Source organism: Drosophila serrata, unplaced genomic scaffold, assembly GCF_035046125.1.
Source record: "Drosophila serrata isolate PLE 108 unplaced genomic scaffold, ASM3504612v1 contig_272, whole genome shotgun sequence".
NCBI classification, from domain to species: domain Eukaryota; kingdom Metazoa; phylum Arthropoda; class Insecta; order Diptera; family Drosophilidae; genus Drosophila; species Drosophila serrata.
Genome location: NW_028257170.1, coordinates 3,830,620 through 3,852,292, shown reverse-complemented (window position 1 = coordinate 3,852,292; position 21,673 = coordinate 3,830,620). Strand labels below are relative to the sequence as shown.

The 21,673-nt window shown below is 40.2% G+C and overlaps 3 protein-coding genes across 9 annotated transcripts; 2 read left to right on the top strand and 1 right to left on the bottom strand.

Moving 5' to 3' along the window:
- Positions 1-6,047: 6,047 nt before the first annotated feature.
- On the bottom strand, positions 6,048-21,317 carry LOC110188863 (uncharacterized). Of its 7 annotated transcripts, none has more exons than XR_015272008.1 (8): positions 20,823-21,261; positions 12,128-13,185; positions 11,140-11,286; positions 10,912-11,073; positions 10,677-10,853; positions 9,653-10,500; positions 6,465-6,757; positions 6,048-6,396 (listed from the first exon to the last, which is right to left on the bottom strand). XR_015272008.1 is itself a non-coding variant. In XM_086834336.1 (8 exons), the coding sequence occupies exons 2-8, from the start codon at positions 12,552-12,554 to the stop codon at positions 6,199-6,201; spliced, it is 1,638 nt and encodes a 545-aa protein (XP_086690462.1). In that variant the 5' UTR covers positions 12,555-13,185; positions 20,864-21,317; the 3' UTR covers positions 6,048-6,198. The 7 variants fall into 7 exon arrangements, 6 of the variants coding, with proteins under 6 accessions (XP_086690462.1, XP_020814467.2, XP_020814437.2 ...); XM_086834336.1 differs by having other exon boundaries at positions 10,267-10,500; positions 20,864-21,317; XM_020958808.2 differs by having other exon boundaries at positions 10,267-10,500.
- LOC110191401 (uncharacterized) lies at positions 13,811-15,222 on the top strand. Its single transcript, XM_020962258.2, has one exon. The coding sequence runs from the start codon at positions 13,811-13,813 to the stop codon at positions 14,255-14,257; it is 447 nt and encodes a 148-aa protein (XP_020817917.2). The 3' UTR covers positions 14,258-15,222.
- On the top strand, positions 14,252-15,873 carry LOC110191402 (uncharacterized). Its single transcript, XM_020962259.2, has one exon. The coding sequence runs from the start codon at positions 15,205-15,207 to the stop codon at positions 15,871-15,873; it is 669 nt and encodes a 222-aa protein (XP_020817918.2). The 5' UTR covers positions 14,252-15,204.
- Positions 21,318-21,673: the final 356 nt, after the last annotated feature.

Genomic DNA, 21,673 nt, shown 5'->3' with positions numbered 1-21,673 from the left:
AGAACCTGTGAATGAAACGAATCAAATGGGACAGGTGTCATACAGGTGTATCAGGCTGGTGGGGGGAAGGGAATGTGCGGATGGGTTTGCTGTATCAAAATTGAATTGAGTTTATCGGAAGCGTTTTCGTTGGGAGAATCGGCGTGGGAGAGAAAGATAGTAAATAAGTTATTTATGAAAGATATATATAATATATTTATATATATATATAGATAGAGACAGCGAGAGAGAGAGACAGAGAGATGCATAGCCACAGCATAAGATCATTCCGAAGCGTTTGGAAAGCAAGCGAAGCGAGTGCAAGCAGCAGTGCTCCCAAGCAGCCAAATCATTCGCAAAATATTGAAAGTAGTTTTGAATTCTAAGAGATTATCACGCGGACTGACTATATATATTATTTAAAAATTGAAAAAATGTATAGCTTAAATAATTAAAAAGTTGTGTAACTTTTTAAATTAACTCTTCCTTTTGAAAATTGAACTATACAAGTATGTACAAACTAACCCCAAATGCTGATTCTGTTGTGTTATTTAAATAAGTTTAAGGAAGACCTTCTTGCTTAAGCCTTGAATTACTGAACTACAAGTCAAGTAAATATTTATCCTAAGCTTTGAATAAATTAATATTTCTTACTAAATTACAATATTTACTATGCGACTATCTTTCATTTTTAAATTCTTAGTTGCTAAAAAATAATTTAGATTATAAGTTTAATAATTAACTCTACCAACAAGAGTAATTCGTTAATATTTTCCAATTCTAATAAACCTTCAAACTATAAATTTAATAGTAATCCCAGATTTATCACACGCTCATCACTCATCCGCCGTGTGGTACAGGCATGGAACCCCTTCTTTCTACGAATCTCAAGGACTTTTGTACCAGTTTAGAGGATAAAATCGTAGATAAACACGAGTGTTTCATACAAAACAAAGTTTGCTTGTTTCAAGATGCAGCAGCAGCGGCAGGCATCTTAAGTTCGGAAATTCAAGGCGCTCGAGAGGAAGAAAAGTTGAGGATGAAGAAGAAGTAGTGGTAGAAGTAGAAGAAGCAAAGGACATTCACATATAAAGTTGCGGGGTTAACATATATATAGAATATATTATATAGAAGGAAATTTTCATATCGTTTATCGATTGGTGTGTGTGTGTGTGTGTGTAAGACTTTGTGTGTTTGGGGACTCAACCGAATAAGTTCAGGCAAAGGTCAGCCGGAAGGTTGAGAGTGGCGTGGCGAATCCTGACAGCAGACAAGTGTCCTTTTTTCTGCTGTCAGGCTGCATGCAATTGCAATTAGTTTGTGTGTGTGTGTGTTCTTTGTGTTACTAATTTGTTTGTAGTTTTTTTCTTAATTTGCATTAGCTAGAATATCGTGTTCAGTTATATGCTTTAAATATTGTATTAATTATTATTATTATTATTTCGTGTAATTGGAAGAAGTTGGGAAAGATTTTCTATGAACATAGTCACCGCCATATTGCTTCAATATCATCTTGTCGAAATTTTTATTATATATTTTCCATCATAGTCCTCAGTAGCTCTTGGTTTTAATTCGATCCTTTATTTAATTTACTCCTGATTCTTAGGCATTGTCCTTTGTGGAGAAGTTGCTTACAAAATATTCTCGATTCATTTATTCTGTGGCTAAAAGTGCGCGTGTGTAGGTATTTCGCCAAAGACTATATAATTAATTGATGTTAAATTTTAAATAGAAATTTTCGTTATGCATCATATTCTTTATATAGTCCTTGATGTCGCTGTGTCTGTGGTGGTGTATGTGTTTATTATTTTTTTTGGCAACGATAGGGAAAGTAAAATAATGTATTGGCAACATATCTTTGTATGTGGAAACAGAGAGGGAGCTCGATAGGCACACTTAACATCGATCATCAAGTTCAACGCAAAATTAGTTTGGTTTCTCATCTAAACAGAGACAGAGTATTCAATTCAATTTAAAAAACACTAATTAATACAAGCAGGGGTAAGGGAAATGGGGATAATAACCAACGCCAATAATGTACACAAATTAAATTTAAAAGTTAGTTTAAATTTATGTGAATGCAAATGTCAGCGAATGAAGCCAATTTAGCGAGAGTTGTTTCCATGGATTTAATACATTTCCTGCTAATTATTTATGCGGTGAGCAAAAAATGAATGATTTCCCCTTTGGTTACTCATTAAGTTAGTTTCCTGGGTGTGTACGAAAAGAAAAAATGCATGTAAATTATGCGAGGGATTTTACTGAAAGTTTTTCTTTAGGCAAAAAAAAAAAATAATTTAATTCACTGGAAAAAAGGGTAAAATGCCAATTCCATTTAACTGCTATGAGTACTTGTTACAAAAAAGTTAAATAATTTTCATTTGTGTTTTATTATTCAAAGTTTGCCTTTGGAATGTTTTATTTACTGAAAAACAAACAACTTAACTAGAAATTCAACAAATATTAAAAAAAAGAAACACTACTGATATGAATCCTAAAAAGTTTCTTTGGAATTTGTTTAATAAACATACTCATGACTAAATGAGAAACGTAAGAAGAGCACAAAGAAATAATTTAATTTAATATTCATCTTCATCTTTCCAAGTGAACGGACGTGTTTTTTTCTTGCGCTCTCGTTTTGTATTAAAGATTGATTCTAACCACCGGGGTTAACTTAAATTTTCTAATTTGTGTTTATAACTTCCCGTTCACTTCGCGTGTGCATGCAGCTATACTATTTTGTGTACATAATTGGCTTTATTTTCCAATTTAGTTGTGCTGCTAGTGTTAGCTTTTGCATATTTTGCATTCCTTTTTGTGCCTTCTTCGTCTAGCTTTTGTTTGCGCCGTCGCAACAGCTAAACGTTTTATCTATCTATCTCCCACGCTCTCTCACTCTCTCGCTTTAGCTGTGCCGCTGCACTTCTTATCTAATCTAATCTCATTCGCTCTCCCGCTCTCTCGCTCTCGCTGTTCATATCTCTGTTGTTATTTTTTCCAAGTACAAGTACAGTGGTAAGTCCTAATAATGTCCGGAAATATTGTCTGTTTAGTGAAAACCTGCAAAAAGGCAGTTGTTGCAGGTGACCTTACAATCGGCTGCTGGCTGTGCGACAACGTCATGCACGCCAAGTGTATTGGAGTTGCAGCTCGGACGGTGGACGATGTAAAAAAAAACATCGGTCTGCGTTTCTGTTGTGAGGCCTGTCGCGATGTAGAAAGGGAGATGATGTCTTTCATGCGGCAAACCAAAAGCGGTTTTAAGGGCATTTTAACGAGTTTTCGTAAAACTCTTGATATGTTCTTGGCGCTGGACACCCAATTTAATAGCCTTACGCTATTAAATGAGTCTCCTAGGCGCAAAAAAACTGCTACTGGTGGGCAGCATGTAGACGGACCCCAACTACCTGCAACGGGCTCTCAGCAGCAGCCTCCCTCGGCACAGCCCTCGACCTCAGCATTAATTCCAAGAGTGCTGAGATCGAGCGCTAGAAAAGATTCGGTATCCGAATGTGCAGCGGGAGTGCCCGTACCGCCGTTGATTTCTGTTCTATCGCCTGGGGGGTCGCAAATATTGACCCCTCAAAGTCCCGTTCACATAAATATATCTTCCCAGGGTGTTAGGCCCGGAATACCGGCCGACAATGGCACGGCGGATAACCAATCTGCCTTGCCAAAAGCCCTTATAGCTGTTCCACCAACGAGACATATTTTTGTCTCGCGGCTCTCCCCTGACCAAACATCGGAAGATGTTCTCGCCTTTATACAAGGCAAAACCAGAGCCGAAAAAATTAAGATAAAGGTGGAAAAATTCAAATTTTCTTACGCAAGGGACATTTCATCTTTCAAAATAAATGTCCCTAACGAGCTCTTTAATACTATTTGCTCTCCCAACTTCTGGCCAGAGTACATAGTTGTTAAGGAGTTCGAGGCGAAGAAAAAGAAAAAGCGGCCTGTAGGAATAACTCTACCCAGGCCTGATCATACCACTGCGCCTTCTACGTCTTCCAATCCCGATCCAAAAAACTAACCCACTCCCTAGGTATTTCCTATCAGAATGCAAGAGGCTTACGTAGTAAGCTTCCTAACTTGTATTCTGTCAAACTTTACCGTGCTGAACGCGCAGTGTTATAAAAACTATTTAACTCGTTGTAGGGCCCAGTTCTCACAGGACCCAAAACAGTTTTATAATTTCGTTAACACTAAACGTAAACCTAAAACAAATCCTTCCTCGCTTTCATTTGAAAATACTACCGCAAATAATGATCAGGCAATAGCCGATCTATTTTCGCAGTTTTTTCAAACAACCTATTCTAGCTCTTCGTATCTACACCAGACCTATTCCTACGACATACCCAAATCAAACTTAATTTTCTGTCCCAGCCTAAACGAAAGCTCTCTCCTTTTAGATCTTCATCGTGTCAAGCCAGTTTATTCGCCAGGTCCCGACGGAATTCCTGGCTGTGTGCTCAGGTATTGCGCCGACGCCCTGTGCTATCCCCTTCTGAAATTGTTTACCTTGTCCTTAGAAACCTCCCACTTTCCCATTATTTGGAAGGAATCGTTTATTATTCCTCTCCACAAAAAAGGTAGCAAATTGGATGCCAGCAATTATAGAGGAATCTCTAAGTTGTCGGCCATCCCAAAATTATTTGAAAATATTATCACCCCTCATTTACAGCACCTTTGTAGATCGGTTATTTCTCCATGTCAACATGGTTTTATTAAGCGAAGATCAACAACAACAAATCTTTTGGAGCTCTCTTCCTATATTATAAAGGGCTTCCATAATAATTGTCAGACAGATGTAATCTATACTGATTTCAGTAAAGCTTTTGACTCTGTTAACCATTCTCTCCTCGTTAGAAAACTCGATTCAATGGGTTTTCCAAGTGATCTTCTTAATTGGATCTCAAGTTATTTGAATGGCAGGACGCAAAAGGTCCTCTTTAAGAATAATTTATCCAATGTTCTAAGGGTTACATCTGGCGTCCCGCAAGGAAGCCATTTGGGACCCTTATTGTTTACATTATTTATAAATGACCTGCCCAAAGTCTTGACTAACTCCAGAGTACTTATGTACGCGGATGACGTCAAGCTTTGCGTGCAATACAATGACGTTGCCTGCCAGTCGGATTTACAAACAGATCTTAATAATTTTCAAACTTGGTGCCGTGTAAACTTATTAAACTTAAATGACTCGAAATGCAAGCTAATGACATTCTCACGTGTCGTTCCTAAGCTTGCTACTTACACGCTGAACTGCTGCTCTTTGGAAAGAATTAATTCTGTTGACGATTTGGGCGTCCGCTTGGACCCAAAACTTGACTTTATTGATCATATTTCGTCTATGGTGAATAGAGCCAGGGGTGTGCTTGGATTTATTAAACGGTGGTCGAAGGAATTCAATGACCCCTATGTTACTAAATCCTTATATACTTCCTTAGTTCGTCCTATCCTAGAATATGGATGCTGCGTTTGGAGCCCTCAGTACGGCGTCCATAGTAAACGCATTGAGTCGGTTCAAAAGAACTTTTTACTTTTCGCTCTACGCGGTTTAAATTGGGATGCAAACCAAAGATTACCTTCCTACTCTAGTAGACTCCTATTAATAAACTTGCCGTCCTTAGCCAATCGTAGAACGATGCTAGGGATAACCTTTATTTTTAACCTTATACATGGTGATGTGGAAAGTGCTGACTTGTTGAGTCAGCTTAATTTCCATGTACCATGTAGAACTACTAGATCCTATATCCCATTAGTGTTGCGCCACTGTAGGACCTCCTTTGAACTGCATGAACCTTTTAGAGTGCTATGTGCAAATTATAATGATTTGTACACACTAATCTCTAACGTAGATACCCTTCCTAAATTAAAATCTTTAATACTAACACACTTAGTAAGCATGCAAGCTAACAATCTGGCAGCACGCCGGTAGTTCAATTTTCCTCGTATTCTGTCCTATATTTTCCATCGCGCCTACTAACACCTAACCCTAACAGGCACGTGCCTGGTGTCATACGGGCCACTTGAATGTACTGAACTTAGTGCATCAACGTCCAAGAGAGTAAGCTGTCGCGACTACAACACGTTTGACGTTCAATTTGAATTCATTTAAATCAACCCAACTCCGACTCGTGGGTGCGACTCCGACTATAACGCAAATTAGAGGAGAAATCATTGATTACTTACGAGCTAAGTACAACGCAACGACTAACTTTAAAGGGCCTCAGTCGAGGAGCTGCAGGGTCCGTGGTAGCCATTAGCACTGCCAGGAGATGACTGCGAGGCAGCTGCTCGCAACACGGCCCCCATTCCTGAGGCTCCTGCTCCGGCTCCGGCTCCTGTTATGCTTCCTGATCCCGATATCTGAGGCTGTATCAGCTGCTTAAAGGTAGTTTCCAGTCTGGGTGGATACTGTGGATGGAATACATATTATATTTCTTTTCATAACTTCACAATCTTAAGTAAATATTAAAACCCACCTCCTGATTCTCATCCAGCGACGGCAGCAGCTCGTCCAGGGAGTTGGGCGTTAGTGGACTTGGCGTGGGCATGGTCACCCGACTGAGGGCACCATGCTGGAGCAGTGCCTCACCGATGACAATCTGCGGCTTGTTCTGGGTGAGATGTGCCTGCTGCTGCAGCCGGGCCAGGCGCAGCTTCATCTCCTGCCGGATCTCCTTCTGCTGCACCTCCTTCTCGAAGCGCATCATGCTGTAGCTGCGCACCGAGGAACTAGTGCTGTGCACCGACGCTAGACTTGGTCTTCGAGAACCTGTGAATGAAACGAATCAAATGGGACAGGTGTCATACAGGTGTATCAGGCTGGTGGGGGGAAGGGAATGTGCGGATGGGTTTGCTGTATCAAAATTGAATTGAGTTTATCGGAAGCGTTTTCGTTGGGAGAATCGGCGTGGGAGAGAAAGATAGTAAATAAGTTATTTATGAAAGATATATATAATATATTTATATATATATATAGATAGAGACAGCGAGAGAGAGAGACAGAGAGATGCATAGCCACAGCATAAGATCATTCCGAAGCGTTTGGAAAGCAAGCGAAGCGAGTGCAAGCAGCAGTGCTCCCAAGCAGCCAAATCATTCGCAAAATATTGAAAGTAGTTTTGAATTCTAAGAGATTATCACGCGGACTGACTATATATATTATTTAAAAATTGAAAAAATGTATAGCTTAAATAATTAAAAAGTTGTGTAACTTTTTAAATTAACTCTTCCTTTTGAAAATTGAACTATACAAGTATGTACAAACTAACCCCAAATGCTGATTCTGTTGTGTTATTTAAATAAGTTTAAGGAAGACCTTCTTGCTTAAGCCTTGAATTACTGAACTACAAGTCAAGTAAATATTTATCCTAAGCTTTGAATAAATTAATATTTCTTACTAAATTACAATATTTACTATGCGACTATCTTTCATTTTTAAATTCTTAGTTGCTAAAAAATAATTTAGATTATAAGTTTAATAATTAACTCTACCAACAAGAGTAATTCGTTAATATTTTCCAATTCTAATAAACCTTCAAACTATAAATTTAATAGTAATCCCAGATTTATCACACGCTCATCACTCATCCGCCGTGTGGTACAGGCATGGAACCCCTTCTTTCTACGAATCTCAAGGACTTTTGTACCAGTTTAGAGGATAAAATCGTAGATAAACACGAGTGTTTCATACAAAACAAAGTTTGCTTGTTTCAAGATGCAGCAGCAGCGGCAGGCATCTTAAGTTCGGAAATTCAAGGCGCTCGAGAGGAAGAAAAGTTGAGGATGAAGAAGAAGTAGTGGTAGAAGTAGAAGAAGCAAAGGACATTCACATATAAAGTTGCGGGGTTAACATATATATAGAATATATTATATAGAAGGAAATTTTCATATCGTTTATCGATTGGTGTGTGTGTGTGTGTGTGTAAGACTTTGTGTGTTTGGGGACTCAACCGAATAAGTTCAGGCAAAGGTCAGCCGGAAGGTTGAGAGTGGCGTGGCGAATCCTGACAGCAGACAAGTGTCCTTTTTTCTGCTGTCAGGCTGCATGCAATTGCAATTAGTTTGTGTGTGTGTGTGTTCTTTGTGTTACTAATTTGTTTGTAGTTTTTTTCTTAATTTGCATTAGCTAGAATATCGTGTTCAGTTATATGCTTTAAATATTGTATTAATTATTATTATTATTATTTCGTGTAATTGGAAGAAGTTGGGAAAGATTTTCTATGAACATAGTCACCGCCATATTGCTTCAATATCATCTTGTCGAAATTTTTATTATATATTTTCCATCATAGTCCTCAGTAGCTCTTGGTTTTAATTCGATCCTTTATTTAATTTACTCCTGATTCTTAGGCATTGTCCTTTGTGGAGAAGTTGCTTACAAAATATTCTCGATTCATTTATTCTGTGGCTAAAAGTGCGCGTGTGTAGGTATTTCGCCAAAGACTATATAATTAATTGATGTTAAATTTTAAATAGAAATTTTCGTTATGCATCATATTCTTTATATAGTCCTTGATGTCGCTGTGTCTGTGGTGGTGTATGTGTTTATTATTTTTTTTGGCAACGATAGGGAAAGTAAAATAATGTATTGGCAACATATCTTTGTATGTGGAAACAGAGAGGGAGCTCGATAGGCACACTTAACATCGATCATCAAGTTCAACGCAAAATTAGTTTGGTTTCTCATCTAAACAGAGACAGAGTATTCAATTCAATTTAAAAAACACTAATTAATACAAGCAGGGGTAAGGGAAATGGGGATAATAACCAACGCCAATAATGTACACAAATTAAATTTAAAAGTTAGTTTAAATTTATGTGAATGCAAATGTCAGCGAATGAAGCCAATTTAGCGAGAGTTGTTTCCATGGATTTAATACATTTCCTGCTAATTATTTATGCGGTGAGCAAAAAATGAATGATTTCCCCTTTGGTTACTCATTAAGTTAGTTTCCTGGGTGTGTACGAAAAGAAAAAATGCATGTAAATTATGCGAGGGATTTTACTGAAAGTTTTTCTTTAGGCAAAAAAAAAAAATAATTTAATTCACTGGAAAAAAGGGTAAAATGCCAATTCCATTTAACTGCTATGAGTACTTGTTACAAAAAAGTTAAATAATTTTCATTTGTGTTTTATTATTCAAAGTTTGCCTTTGGAATGTTTTATTTACTGAAAAACAAACAACTTAACTAGAAATTCAACAAATATTAAAAAAAAGAAACACTACTGATATGAATCCTAAAAAGTTTCTTTGGAATTTGTTTAATAAACATACTCATGACTAAATGAGAAACGTAAGAAGAGCACAAAGAAATAATTTAATTTAATATTGAATTAGGCTGAATAGACCCTAGACCCTTCTACCGACAAAGTACACGTTAATCACCCCATTAATTAATATCTCACCCATAAGAAAAGGAAAAGTACTACATAAACCTGGCGGACAGGACCTCAAAGTTTCTCTTACAAAGGACATAGGATGGATGCAACAATGGAACAGATACGAATAGCAAATAATGGCGCTTGTTTCTGGTGTGTGTGAGGGAGTGTTGCAAGCTGTTCCTGGACAAATGATCGACTTGGGGATGACGATGCGAATGAGGGAATGGTCCCGACCGGATGCGGATGCAGATGCGCCGTGACTGATGTTTGATGTTTGATTTACCGCAAATCGGGGCGTTTCACTCGCCGGCGTGGGCAGTGCGCCAATTTGCAGGTGATGCAGCTCGGCGCCAGTGGCATATCCGCCGCTGGAGTCGACGCCATTGGTGTCGGCATCGCCGTAACCACCAATTGCACCGAAGCCATAGCCATAGCCATGACCATGGACGCCACCCGGATCGCTGTCGTTATGATGAGGGACTGTGCCGTGAGGATCTATGCTATGCGGACCGCACTCATCGTCCTCCTCATCATCCTCATGGCTCCTACAATTATCAATGCCATTCATGCCCAACAACGCTCTAAATCTATCCTGATTCCTCGATCTCGCCGGCGACAGCTCGAAGCTGAGCAGATGCCGCTGGTGGTTCAGTTGCTTCTGCAGCTGGCGGTTCATCGAGAGCGTGCTCTCGCAGCTGCGGCACCCACTTCCGCCGCCACCACCGCCACCACCACCACCGCCAGCTCCACTGCCACTGCCATTTTCATCGAGATCATCCCGCGAATGCTGGCTGCATCCCGCTCCGGATGTGTGACGCGACGAGGCGCGAGAATTCTGTTTGGACACCGCCGCTATGTGACACGATATGAGCAATATGGCGGCCGATCTAGCCGCACCTGTACGAGACGTCGACACCAGGATGCCCTTTGAGCCGCCAGCGCCGCCAGCTGCTCCCCCGCCACCACCGCCGCCTCCAGTTCCTCCTCCTCCACCGCCACCGCCACCTCCACCGCCTCCGCCGGTTACTCCACCCATCGAGGCACGTCGGTGGCCATAGGAGCCAATGGATCCTGTCGACCGAATGCTGGAACGTGAGGATGGACGCGCCGAGTGAACGGTCAGCGGGATTCCTGTAATGAAAATATCTATTCAAGGAATGCGAATATTTTAAATCTTTTCGGTTCGATCCTATAATTCAATAGCAAACTGCAAGGATATATAACTTTCGTCTTTTCAAAGTTAATTTCCTCTCTGGTTTATATCAATTTAAACCTGTAAGAAAAGGGACCTATATCCAATGTCTCACCTGTATCGCTGGAGTAGAGAATGGGCGGCGGAATGCTGGCATCTCCGTAATTTCGATGCCGCGGATACTTTGTCTTGCTGAACAGATGCAACACCATACAGATGAGCCCGGCCAGCACGGCAATGCCCGTGGAGACGCCCAACAGTGTGGGCAGATCCGAGCTCAGTTCGCTGAGATCTGTCAAACATTATTTATTAATTTCCCATCTACCTTAAAAGCAAACGGAGACACTCACCTGGCGTGCAAAAGACCCTTCTCGTTGGCTTCACATAGCTGACCGAATGGAAGCCGCTGGCACACTGGCACATCGCGTTATGCCGCACCTGAACACAGAGGGAGTTCTCATCGTTGTAGATGCACGTCTCATCGTAGAAACACTGATCGCCCAGTTTTTTAGCTATGAAAGAAGAGTATTGGTATTTAATTGAATTTAATTAATTCATATGTATTTTAAGATACTTACGTTTGGCGCAACCCTTTATCAGTCCAAGCTGCACGGGATAGTTGCGCTCACAGGTGCAGGTCTGCGTCTCCTTGTCGCAGGACACGTGCAGCAGCTTGACGTCACACCTCTGCTCGTTGCACGGCGCCCCGATATATTTCCCCTTTGCTGCAATGCGACAAGTGAGTGGTTTTTAGATGAACAATTAATAATCAATATTAAGATAATGTTATTGCCTAGCCTAGTCTCTGCATTTCAAGACCATGATTTAAGGACCTTCAACTAAATCCCATCCATGATAAATTGCATGCACAAGTCCTGCACTCAATCGTTGTTTCTGTATGTATCATATCCACAACATATATATAAAATCTGTTTACAAATATTAAATCCAATTCCATTAAAATCCAATATTATCTGGCTACACATGAGGGTTTTTTTGGGCTGCCACGTAATACTATAAGCGACCCACTCTGTGTGCCGTGCGCTATTTGGTAATTCCCGCATCATGGCCAAAATAAAATGGATGAATCCATGAATCATCCCGCACCGAGTTCCGGACAGAAGTCAAGTGCTGTACAGCTGCGGCGGATGTGCCAGTGTGCCAGGTGGACAGTGGATGCCAAAAATGAAAGTTAAATACAACAGCGGCCAGTGGATGTTGTGCAATTTATGGTTTTCATGGTCTCCGGGGAGCTTGCTTTTGGGACCAAAGGTCAATAATGCAAACTAACGAACTGAAGTCCTGGCCAAGAGAGAGACCGAGCACTCTCCCAGCAAAAATATGCGTTTATTTGCTACTGTGTTTGCTGCCCGCCACAAATATTCATTTCGTAAATAGAATTATTTATTATTTAGAGGGAGAGCCAGATAAGTTTTAAAGGATATAAATGGGAAAGAATTTCTTTGGATGCTTCATCGTTTAAAGGTATTTTCAATTTTCATTCTTTAAGAATTCCTCCTTAAATTAACCAATTTTTAAATTAATAATCTTAATCCTGGCACTCACCTGACTTATTATTAAGCAAGGCCTCCAGGTCATCAACGTCATCCGGATAACTGCCATCGTAGTCATCGTCAGGCACATTGGCGGCATCACGTTTTCGCTGTCGCTTCTCGAGCGGATTGGCCTCCTGTGCCTCGACTGCTGCTGCTGCTGTTGATGATGTCCTGTCCAAGGCTAGTCCTGAGGACAGATTCACTGCCGTTGCAGCTGCAGAGGGGTCCGAGGACGAGGCCAGAACGGAGCCGGATACGGAGGCATGGAGCAGCAGGAGGCAGCCGTAGAGTAGCATGGCCTGGCCCAGCTGCATGGCCATTAAGTGATGTTGCTGCTGCTGCTGTTGTTGCTGCTGCTGTTGTTGCGGTTGCTGTTGCAGTTGCAGGGCCATCAGCTGCAGTCGCCGCAGTAGACGGGGCAGCGTTAACTTCGCCATTTTGTCATTTTCACGCCGGCTGCCGGGCTTCTCAACAAATTCGCGATTGTTTGTCAACTTTCGCCATTTGGCCGAGAAGTTTCCGCCCCTGCTCGCTGTTGACGGTTTCAGTTACAATTTTGTGTGTTTCAGTTTCCGAGTTCCAAGTTTCTGTTTAGTTTTTTGCTTTTGATTCAGTGATTGTGGTTGTTGTTGTTGCGACAAATTGGCCAAACCCTGGTGCACATTACGTATACGTCATGGCACACATTACGTATACGTCGCCGGTCACCCGACGCCCTTGCTTGTGGCAATATTTAGCCTTCTTTTCCCGCTGCCTGCCGCTGTCGAGTGGCAAACTTGAGAGCTGCCTCCGCGGCATGATAATTTTATATAATTTCCCCGCGCTGCCACGGAACACTTGCCGCTGCGGTCAGCAGCGTCATCGCCATCATCATCATCATCATCCTTTTGGAGTGACCCACTAATGTGTGTTGCATGTGGTGCAGCTTGGCCGCTCCACTCTCCCTTGCACCCGCCTAGCTCCTGATGGGCATTAATTCCATGCAAGGCGGTTAGGATTTATGGCACGAACTTTTCAAATCTGGGTTGGTTTTTCTCTGGGTAGCTCTTCTCGCTCGTTGGTTCCAAACTGAAATCGCATGGAAGGAAAAAGGTCAAACACAATAGAGATTGTACTAAAATATATACTAAAATGGTCATAAATAATTTGAGCAATGCGTGCCATCGCTTCAAATAATCGCTTGCATTAAATGCTTGCTTGTTATAAATGTAGAGCAATTCTGAATGCTGGTAAATAATTATAAAATAATAAAAGCACACCTTAATCGGGTTAATCACAATCAAGTTATTTAAAATGCAGTTTAGTTATGGATTTATAAAAGTTTATGTATATTCCTTAACTTTATTAGCATACTTTTGGCCACAATTTCCTACTTTATCTGTCACCTCTAATAAGCAAAATAAGAATTTTAAAGACTTGAGTAAACATTAAATCGTTTGCCAGATATTCCTCCCATAAAATCTAAAATGAATTAATAACGTAGAAAAGCCATACACCGTTTGGCAGCTAAGTAAACTAACGAAACATTTTACTCTCTATATTTCCATACATGTATTTATTTTGCATTCAAAAATATTGACTCTGGATTTGGGGTAAAAAAAGAGAAAATAAACCAAATATCCGGGGGTCTATAAAAACAAGCAAATTCGGGCTTTCATCGCTTAGATCACAAACTTCACTGAAGGCATAAAAAATGAAGCTCCTACTGGTATTCACATTGGCTGTACTCATTGCCCACGTTGCAGTGGCCCAAGAACCCACCGATGACGACTATGAGGAGGATTTCGATGGTGGAGACGATACTGATGTCGATTCTGGAAGCGATTCAACTGATGACAACGGTTCGGGTAGTGAGGTAGATGGAAATGGTGATGATGCTGGTGATTATACTGGTGACGATACCGGCGATGACACCGATGCCATGACTCCTGCTCCGGCTAAAAAGCCCAACAACAACTCCACCAAGAAGGGCAGAAGGAATGGAGCTCGTAAGAACAACAACAACAACAATAGGGGCACTAAGACCAACGCAGCGGCCAAACGTCGTGCGGCTAATAAAAAGACGGCCAAGAAGCAGGCACCTGTTGCGGCCAGGAAGCGTAACAATGCGGTCGCTAATAGACGCCGTCGCTCTGGTTAATTAGGTTTAAGCAAAACTACTCCAGAGAAATGTTAATAAAATTAAGTGTGCTAATAAGTTGCTCATTCAAAACTTCCTTTGTTTACTTTATTTAAGTACCAAATACTATTGTTATTAAGGGTTATCAATACCGATTTCTTCTAAGCAGAATGATCTATATCCTTTGAGGTACATGAAGTTAAGCATTTGTGATTGTTTATGATATCTTGGTGAGAGAATATCACTACAAAGACCTCATTTTAATACAAAACGGAAGAAAGTACTACTACTAAGAACCCTGTAAAGCTGTGAAGGAGTCATTTCCGACTCTATAAATCATATATATTCTTGATCAGCATCAGAAAGCGAGTCGATTTAGCCATGTCCGGCCAGAAATAAAATTTTTAAAATTTTTTCGAAATTTCAAAAAACGATATGGGGTTACATCATTAAAATTCTCAAAAATGATGATCGATTTTCTATTTTATTCTAGAATCCAATTGCAAACTGCAAGGGTATATAAGCTTCGACTTCTTGGAGTTAGTTTTCTTTCTTATTTAAACATAAATCTTAATCCACTTTACTGGTATTTACCATAACAAAAATCTATGACAACTAGTTTCTATAGTGTGACTTTACTCCTATTTAAGTCAGATTCATCTACTATCTTTTATTTTCGACTGTAATTAATATTTATACTCAAAAACCTCTCTTTAACCATTTTAAGTCCCAAAAAAAAAATGTAAAAAAACACGAAAAGCACTCACAGGTGTTTTAGTCTACAAATAATGAAGTTAAATAATTGAAACGCAAATATCTATCTAGATAAATATTGTAGAAAGCTTTATATGTGGCTATTATTTTTTGACTGACAAGAGAAAAACTATAAATACTCAAGTGTTCAAGTCTTTTCACCTTAGAAGTGTACTTAACGACTTTTCTATCGGTTGGTTGAAGGCAAAACAAAAATGAAATTGTTGCTAGTTTTTTCTATATCCCTGATGCTGGTTGCCTACGTGGCTGGAGCAGCTGAATCTACCGATCAATACGATGATGATAAGGATTATGACTATGACTATTATGATGATTATGAAGATGATACCACCACCACTGAAAAAAGTGCAGGAACTCCCACAACAACCACTGAAAGGAGTGCTCCAGCCCCACCTGCAAGTCCTCGTGCGACCCCACCTGCAACTCCTTCCGCTCCTGCAACCACTGGAAATGCCAACAGTAATTCGGGTTCAGAGGAGGATTATTACGATGATTATTTGGACGATTATGATTCTGAAACCTCAGCCGAGTCCGATCAAGATGACAGTGCATCCAGTGATTCCGCCAGCAACTCTTCACCCAAGGCACCAACTGCCGGCAAGAAGAATGCGAACCGTCGACGACGCAGGCGCACCACTATTGCACCACGACGACGCGCTGCCAATGCCGCCAACAAGCGCAAGGCTACGCCTGCCACACCCGCCAAGAGGCAACAAGCCGCAGCCACCAAGAAGCAGACACCTGCAGCAGCCAAAAAGCAGACACCTGCAGCAGCCAAGAAGCAGACACCTGCTGCGGTTAAGAAGACACCTACCCAGAAGCGGACCAACGCTGCCGTCAACAACCGCAAGCGCTCAGGTTAAGCAACAAAACTCGGGTTCACAAAGTTGAGGAATATAAAGTTTGAAATTGAAATAAGATAAGACTTTATCTCAACTAAAGACCTTCTTGAAACAGAGTTATAAAAATATAAAATACAAGTTTAACAAACTCACTAAAATTGCAATATAATTTAAAGAACTTTAGCTTGATATTTAGCTTGTGGGGATCAAACAGTTTCTTTACTTATTTTCTAATCACAAATCTCACAGCGCGGCTAAGTTAACACAGTTGGTTAGCTGCAGAGCTTTTGACAAAATAAATAAACTGAATAAATATCTACCAAAGATGGCTTAAAATGGAACCACACACAAAAGCTAGAATATTTCTAAATTTTAAGCGTTTTGCTGCATAGTTTAAGGGTCTAAAATAACATACAATGCATTTAGCCTTTTGTTTTTCTACTTAGTTGGCATCTATAAATAGTAATTACGTTCCTATATTCTCTACTCGTGCACATAAATGCACAGAGACACTTAATTACTGATGCGCACAGGCGACGGCGACAACTATGGCGATGGCGATGGCGACAATTGTTTAATGGCGAAAGGATAACAAAAAGAGGGAGGTGCCGACAACGTCATCGGCTGCTGCCACAATAGGACCATTGTTTTCAGTTTCAAAGCCGACGACATCCTGGTGGCAGAGTGGCATCGCCAACTGAAATCCCGTGTATCCAGTGCACTACGTCGCACACGAAAGCCACTCCGCATCCAAGTGTTTGTGCGCCCGATAGAGATATCAGACCGTCAGAGCTCACACACTCACCCACCCACTAACCAGTGGCTAACTCGGAGGGGATTTTTTGAAGGTAAGAAGCAAGCCAAAATATTGATTTCAATGTTCTATTTATAGGGAAACTTTTCAGATATGAATAGCAAACTATTCAAGACAAAAGATCCCTTTTAAATGAGTCCTGCAGACGCCACTGCAATCACGTATATACGGCAACCGCTGTGGCAGCTTAGTGAGCCAAGTGTGGCAACAATCTGAATCATCGTTTTAGTTTTCCCTTTTTACAACACACATCATAAGGATTCGCCCAGGGAAAGGGTATATATTGGGCTTTCGGCTTTCGCACTATAAATATCTATGCATGTATAAAAAGATATATGTATAAAGGATATATCAGGAAATGACCAAAAACTTAAGCAAACATCAACTCATATACCGAAAAGATAACAGAAAGGGTAAATTTGTTAACCTTTTGTATGAAAAATAAACATAGGGCAGAAATAATTTTGAAAATTACATTTGAGAAGCAAAAATAAACATTAAATATAAGAAAGAAACTATACAAATAATAGATTTTTCCAGCCAGTCATTATATTTTTTAATCAATCCACTTTCCTTAACCTCTTTCTACAGGGTATATCTTAGTCGTTGCCGTACTATTTCCCTGTTACCAGCATCTACAATTGCAGATGATGGCTGGGCTCTCCGACATACATAGAAGCTATAGGTGGCAGCGTGGGAGGATATGGGCTGCGGTAATATCTGCTCCTGATGCCTTAAGAGGAAAATGTGATAATGCGCGCTAAACAATGAACAATGCAGAAATGGCATAAAAATAGCCAGAAGTGGAATATGAAGTGGGTGGCGGTGGCAGAGGGAATAATAATGGAAGATGTGTTTGGCTTCGAGGATGATAACGACCAGGATGATGGCGGTAGGTTGGGTCCGTCGGTCGGACGGTGGAGTTGGTCTTGTTAGCACTTACGATGATGTTGCTGATGATGATGGCAAGTGCCAGATATATGCAGATTGAAGGTGTGGCTGCCGACGTTGATGGGCACGCTTACCCTGATTGTAGATTGTAGATACTGCTTTTGACATTTACATGTTTGCATTGAGCATTTTTAAGTGGCCCAGAAATGTGTGAAATGAAGTGGAAATCTGGATAGCACGTGCTGACGAAAGCCTTTTAAAACAAAGTTAGATTAAATCTGAAGCAGTAGTTGTTACAAAGAAATATCAGTGATTACTACTAGTTTATATAATATTATCACAGTTTTACTCAATTTTAATAACAAAAATTGAAATTCTAATTCAGACATCTGAATTGGCCAACACGGCGTATGATTAATTTTCTAACAAATATATGCAAAATCAATCATACGCCATGTTGGACATTTCGGGGTTTTGCTTTGAACGTTTCTTTTTCAGAATTTAAATGTTATTAAGGTAAAATAAACCCCAAGCTAAAGTTTTCTTTACATTGGTTTTCAGGTACTCTGAACTATTTCACTTCATCCATAATTCCTATCTTTAACAATATCTAAAAACAATCCATCAAACTTTTTTGCCATTGCTCTCTTCTTGATTACCATCTTAAACGCCCAACAAAGACATAAAACTTCCTCCTCGTGGATATATGTATGTATAATTTGAAAAACAATTTGCATTTCCTCGAGGGCAATTTATTTGCCATTCCTTGGCAACGTAGAACAGAGAAACTAAAAGTTTCCGCACTCGATGAATGCATTTTCTCGTTTCTCTAACAAGGCATTTAGTTGGTAAAACAAAAATACGTGCACATATTTCTAAACCCAACTGCCGCTCCTGGGCAAAGTGTTTATGTAATTACGAACACGTTTAAAAAGGACCGAAAAGGGTTGGAGGGGAAAAATTGAGCGAGTAAATAGCAAAGAGCAGAGCAATTTATGTAAGTGCGAGATATTTTTATGTCTCGGCGAACCATTAAAATGTGCATAATGCAATTTCGCCCAGCACTTTGCATATAAATTTCCACCGGTTGAGGCAAAAAGCGGAATAGCGGAAATGCAAGTCCAATAACACGCGGCGAGCACGGTAGAGCGGTGAAAAGGATACAGGGGGACAGGCTTTGGTTTAGTGGACAATATTTACACTCGAAAACGAAGTTTATAATTTAAAAGCAAATACAAATAAATATAAATATAAATGAATATAATTATAAATTAAAAGACAATTTTGATTAACAGCTTTTTGGACAGTTAATAAACTTCACACTGTTGAGTATTACCACACAACTTAGACATTAAAATATATATTATTATTCCTAAATCAGTTTTAAATATTAAAATATGAATTAATATTATTTACTGATCTCCAATTCCCCAAAATTTACAATCTTTAATTCTTTTTGCAGTGTACACCTTTGCAACGGCAATGTGAATGAACGCACGCCTGTGTGGGTGAATGGGGCGAATGCATGAGCTGGGGAGCAAAAGGGGGGGACGGGCTGTGTTACTGTAACGGTAACGGAAGCAACGAACGCAACATCATCCTGCATTCTGCATCACCGCCACTCGGCTCTCTCGGTCGGTTGGTCGCACACTTACTCTCACTCTCCCGCACCTTTCACCCTCAGCTCTCTCTCTCTCTCTTTTTCGAGAGCCGCGCGCCTGCCCCCAGAGAGTGTTGTGTTGGTTCTAGCGGTACATAAGACTTTGCGGAACATGCACTTGTGTGCGTGCCCGTGTGTGAGTGGACTCCTACTTTTAGGCACTGATAAAGGCGAATTTACATACGCCGAAATACCCAAATGCCCCTGCCCCTGTTCCTGTTCCTGCCCAACCCAACAACTGGGTTTCGGCCACGACTTTTGGCTCCTTATGTGTCGCCGATGCCGTTTTAAATGTAGGTTACACACAGCAACGCGCAGACACAAACACAAATCACGTTCACACACACGCACACACCACAGGCACAGGACACACGGGGCCCACATGCACGTGCATACGTGCAATATATTTTAGCACTTTCCGTTTTCCCTTCGGAGTATGTGTCTTCGTCGTCGTCCTGCACTAAGGTAATAAAAGATTTACAATTTCGGCCACATATATACACGAAACTATAGTATATAGGTGTGTAGTATATAGTGGGTGTTTTGCTTTTGTCTTTCGCTTTCGGTCCCCAAGTCAGCTGGACAGAGCGGCGACGAGTTTGCTTCCGTTCCCAGAAAACCAAAGTTGCCGCAGTCCGTGGCCCATAAAAGTATGCTACGAAATATAAACTATGCGCGGCTTACAGGAAGAACATTTCAGAAAAGTACGCCATTTTCCCTATCAGATTTTAGATTTGAAATACGTGAATCCTATTTTCCAGAGAAAGCAAGAAATTTTATCGTTTCAGTATAAATTTAATATTCTTATTTTACGTATCATACGCGTGCAGGATATTATAATTGTAGTTAAAAGCTTGTAACTCTGTGAAGGAATTATTTTTTTTGGCAAAAAATTTAATTGTTTAAAATTATAGATTAAGTAGACAGATTTAATAACCTAACAAAAACTAACATAGGATAGCTTTCTGAATTAAAATTAACGTATTTATTTCTAAGTTATGAGATTTTTAAACTTTGGGTTGTGAAAAAAAATACCAGCAAAAATATCGCGTTGCTATTGAATTAATAATTAAAAATTAATAAAACCAAATATTAAAATATCCTTGTCTTCTCACAAAAAACCCTATAAACCAATTATTTGCTCGTTATACAATTAATGCACCTTTTTTCCTCATTTCAAGTGTCATTTCTGTTTCATTTTAATTCCCAATTAGGCCTACAAAGGTAGTCAAGGCTTTTTGCATCCTGGCCTGTGCGCTACTTGAGCTCCTTGTACTTTTCCACATACATAATTTAAATTGTTTTTGTTGACTTTTTGATGACTGTGTGCTCGTGTGTGTTTGTGTGTGTGCGAGAGTGTTTTGCAGCATAGAGAAAACGTAACACAACTGTGACAAGGGCAGGAAATGCTTCGAAGTGGCCATAATACAGATTCGTACATATGTATTGCATGTACATTCAGCTATGTATATAGTATAGAGTGTCTATGTAAAGATGTACACATGTTTGTCGACGAGTTCTTGTTTTTCGATGGCAAAAACAACCATTTTCGTTGCCAATCAGCGATAAATCAAACTTTGATTTGATTTTCAGCCACGTTTCTACCTTTTTTTTAGTGCCAATTACCGGGGTGGCATTGTATTCACCTTCGCCAGCGAATTAAGAACTTTCACATAATTCGCCTAACTTTGCGCTTTAATCATTTAACTTTTGCTAATTTTGGCGCAGGCGAGACTTTCTGCACACACAGACACACATAGATCCGGGCGGAGTGATTCGATTAAATTTTTAATGCAATTTTAATTGCCACTCTGCAGCGCGCACTTGTACGGGTTGAAGCACCTTAATCCACGTCCTACACATTCCCAGTTATCATCACTGGGTGCTTGTGTCTAGAGGTGTCTAAGTTCACGTTGGAAAAAATGCCTCGCGTCTTCCCGGACTGCCAACCGTGTGAACTGCGAACTTAACGGAACTGGACTGGACTAAAATCAGCCGACGAGTCGGGGCGACCAGTAACCATAAAAGACGATACGTGGGCGATGACGACAACGATGCTGCTGGTGCTGCTCCTTCGGCAGTTCCTTGATGACATCTGCCTCGGCAACTCTCTCTTTCGGCTCTCGGAGGAGCGAGAGTGAGAGTACGACCCCAATGCAGGATATATTGGTGCAGGCTCGCGGCCACAGGACGATTCGGAGAACAAAATGAGAGAAATGAACGAGTGGGAAACGGATTAGAGCGCGTCCTTTCCGATACTTTAAAGTCAGCTGTTTGGTGAAACTCATTCCCTTCAGGAAGTCTTATCTCTAATGTAGGTTTGAGAATATTGAACCTTTATTAGCTTTATTTCATAAACTTGTTATATCTGCTAATAATATAAATTTTAAAAAGTTTTATCAGATTTCACTGATTTTAAATTTTTGTAACTTAATATTGATAATTTTTACAATCTA

Bases quoted from the DNA above. Each gene is read 5' to 3' on its own strand.
- LOC110188863 (XM_086834334.1), bottom strand. From the start codon at position 12,554: ATGGCGAAGTTAACGCTGCCCCGTCTACTGCGGCGACTGCAGCTGATG. The intron at 10,854-10,911 runs GTGAGTGTCTCC...AATGTTTGACAG, and splicing joins AAGGGTCTTTTGCACGCCAG to ATCTCAGCGAACTGAGCTCG. The intron at 10,516-10,676 runs GTGAGACATTGG...TTCCTTGAATAG, and splicing joins TCTCTACTCCAGCGATACAG to ATATTTTCATTACAGGAATC.
- LOC110191401 (XM_020962258.2), top strand. From the start codon at position 13,811: ATGAAGCTCCTACTGGTATTCACATTGGCTGTACTCATTGCCCACGTT.
- LOC110191402 (XM_020962259.2), top strand. From the start codon at position 15,205: ATGAAATTGTTGCTAGTTTTTTCTATATCCCTGATGCTGGTTGCCTAC.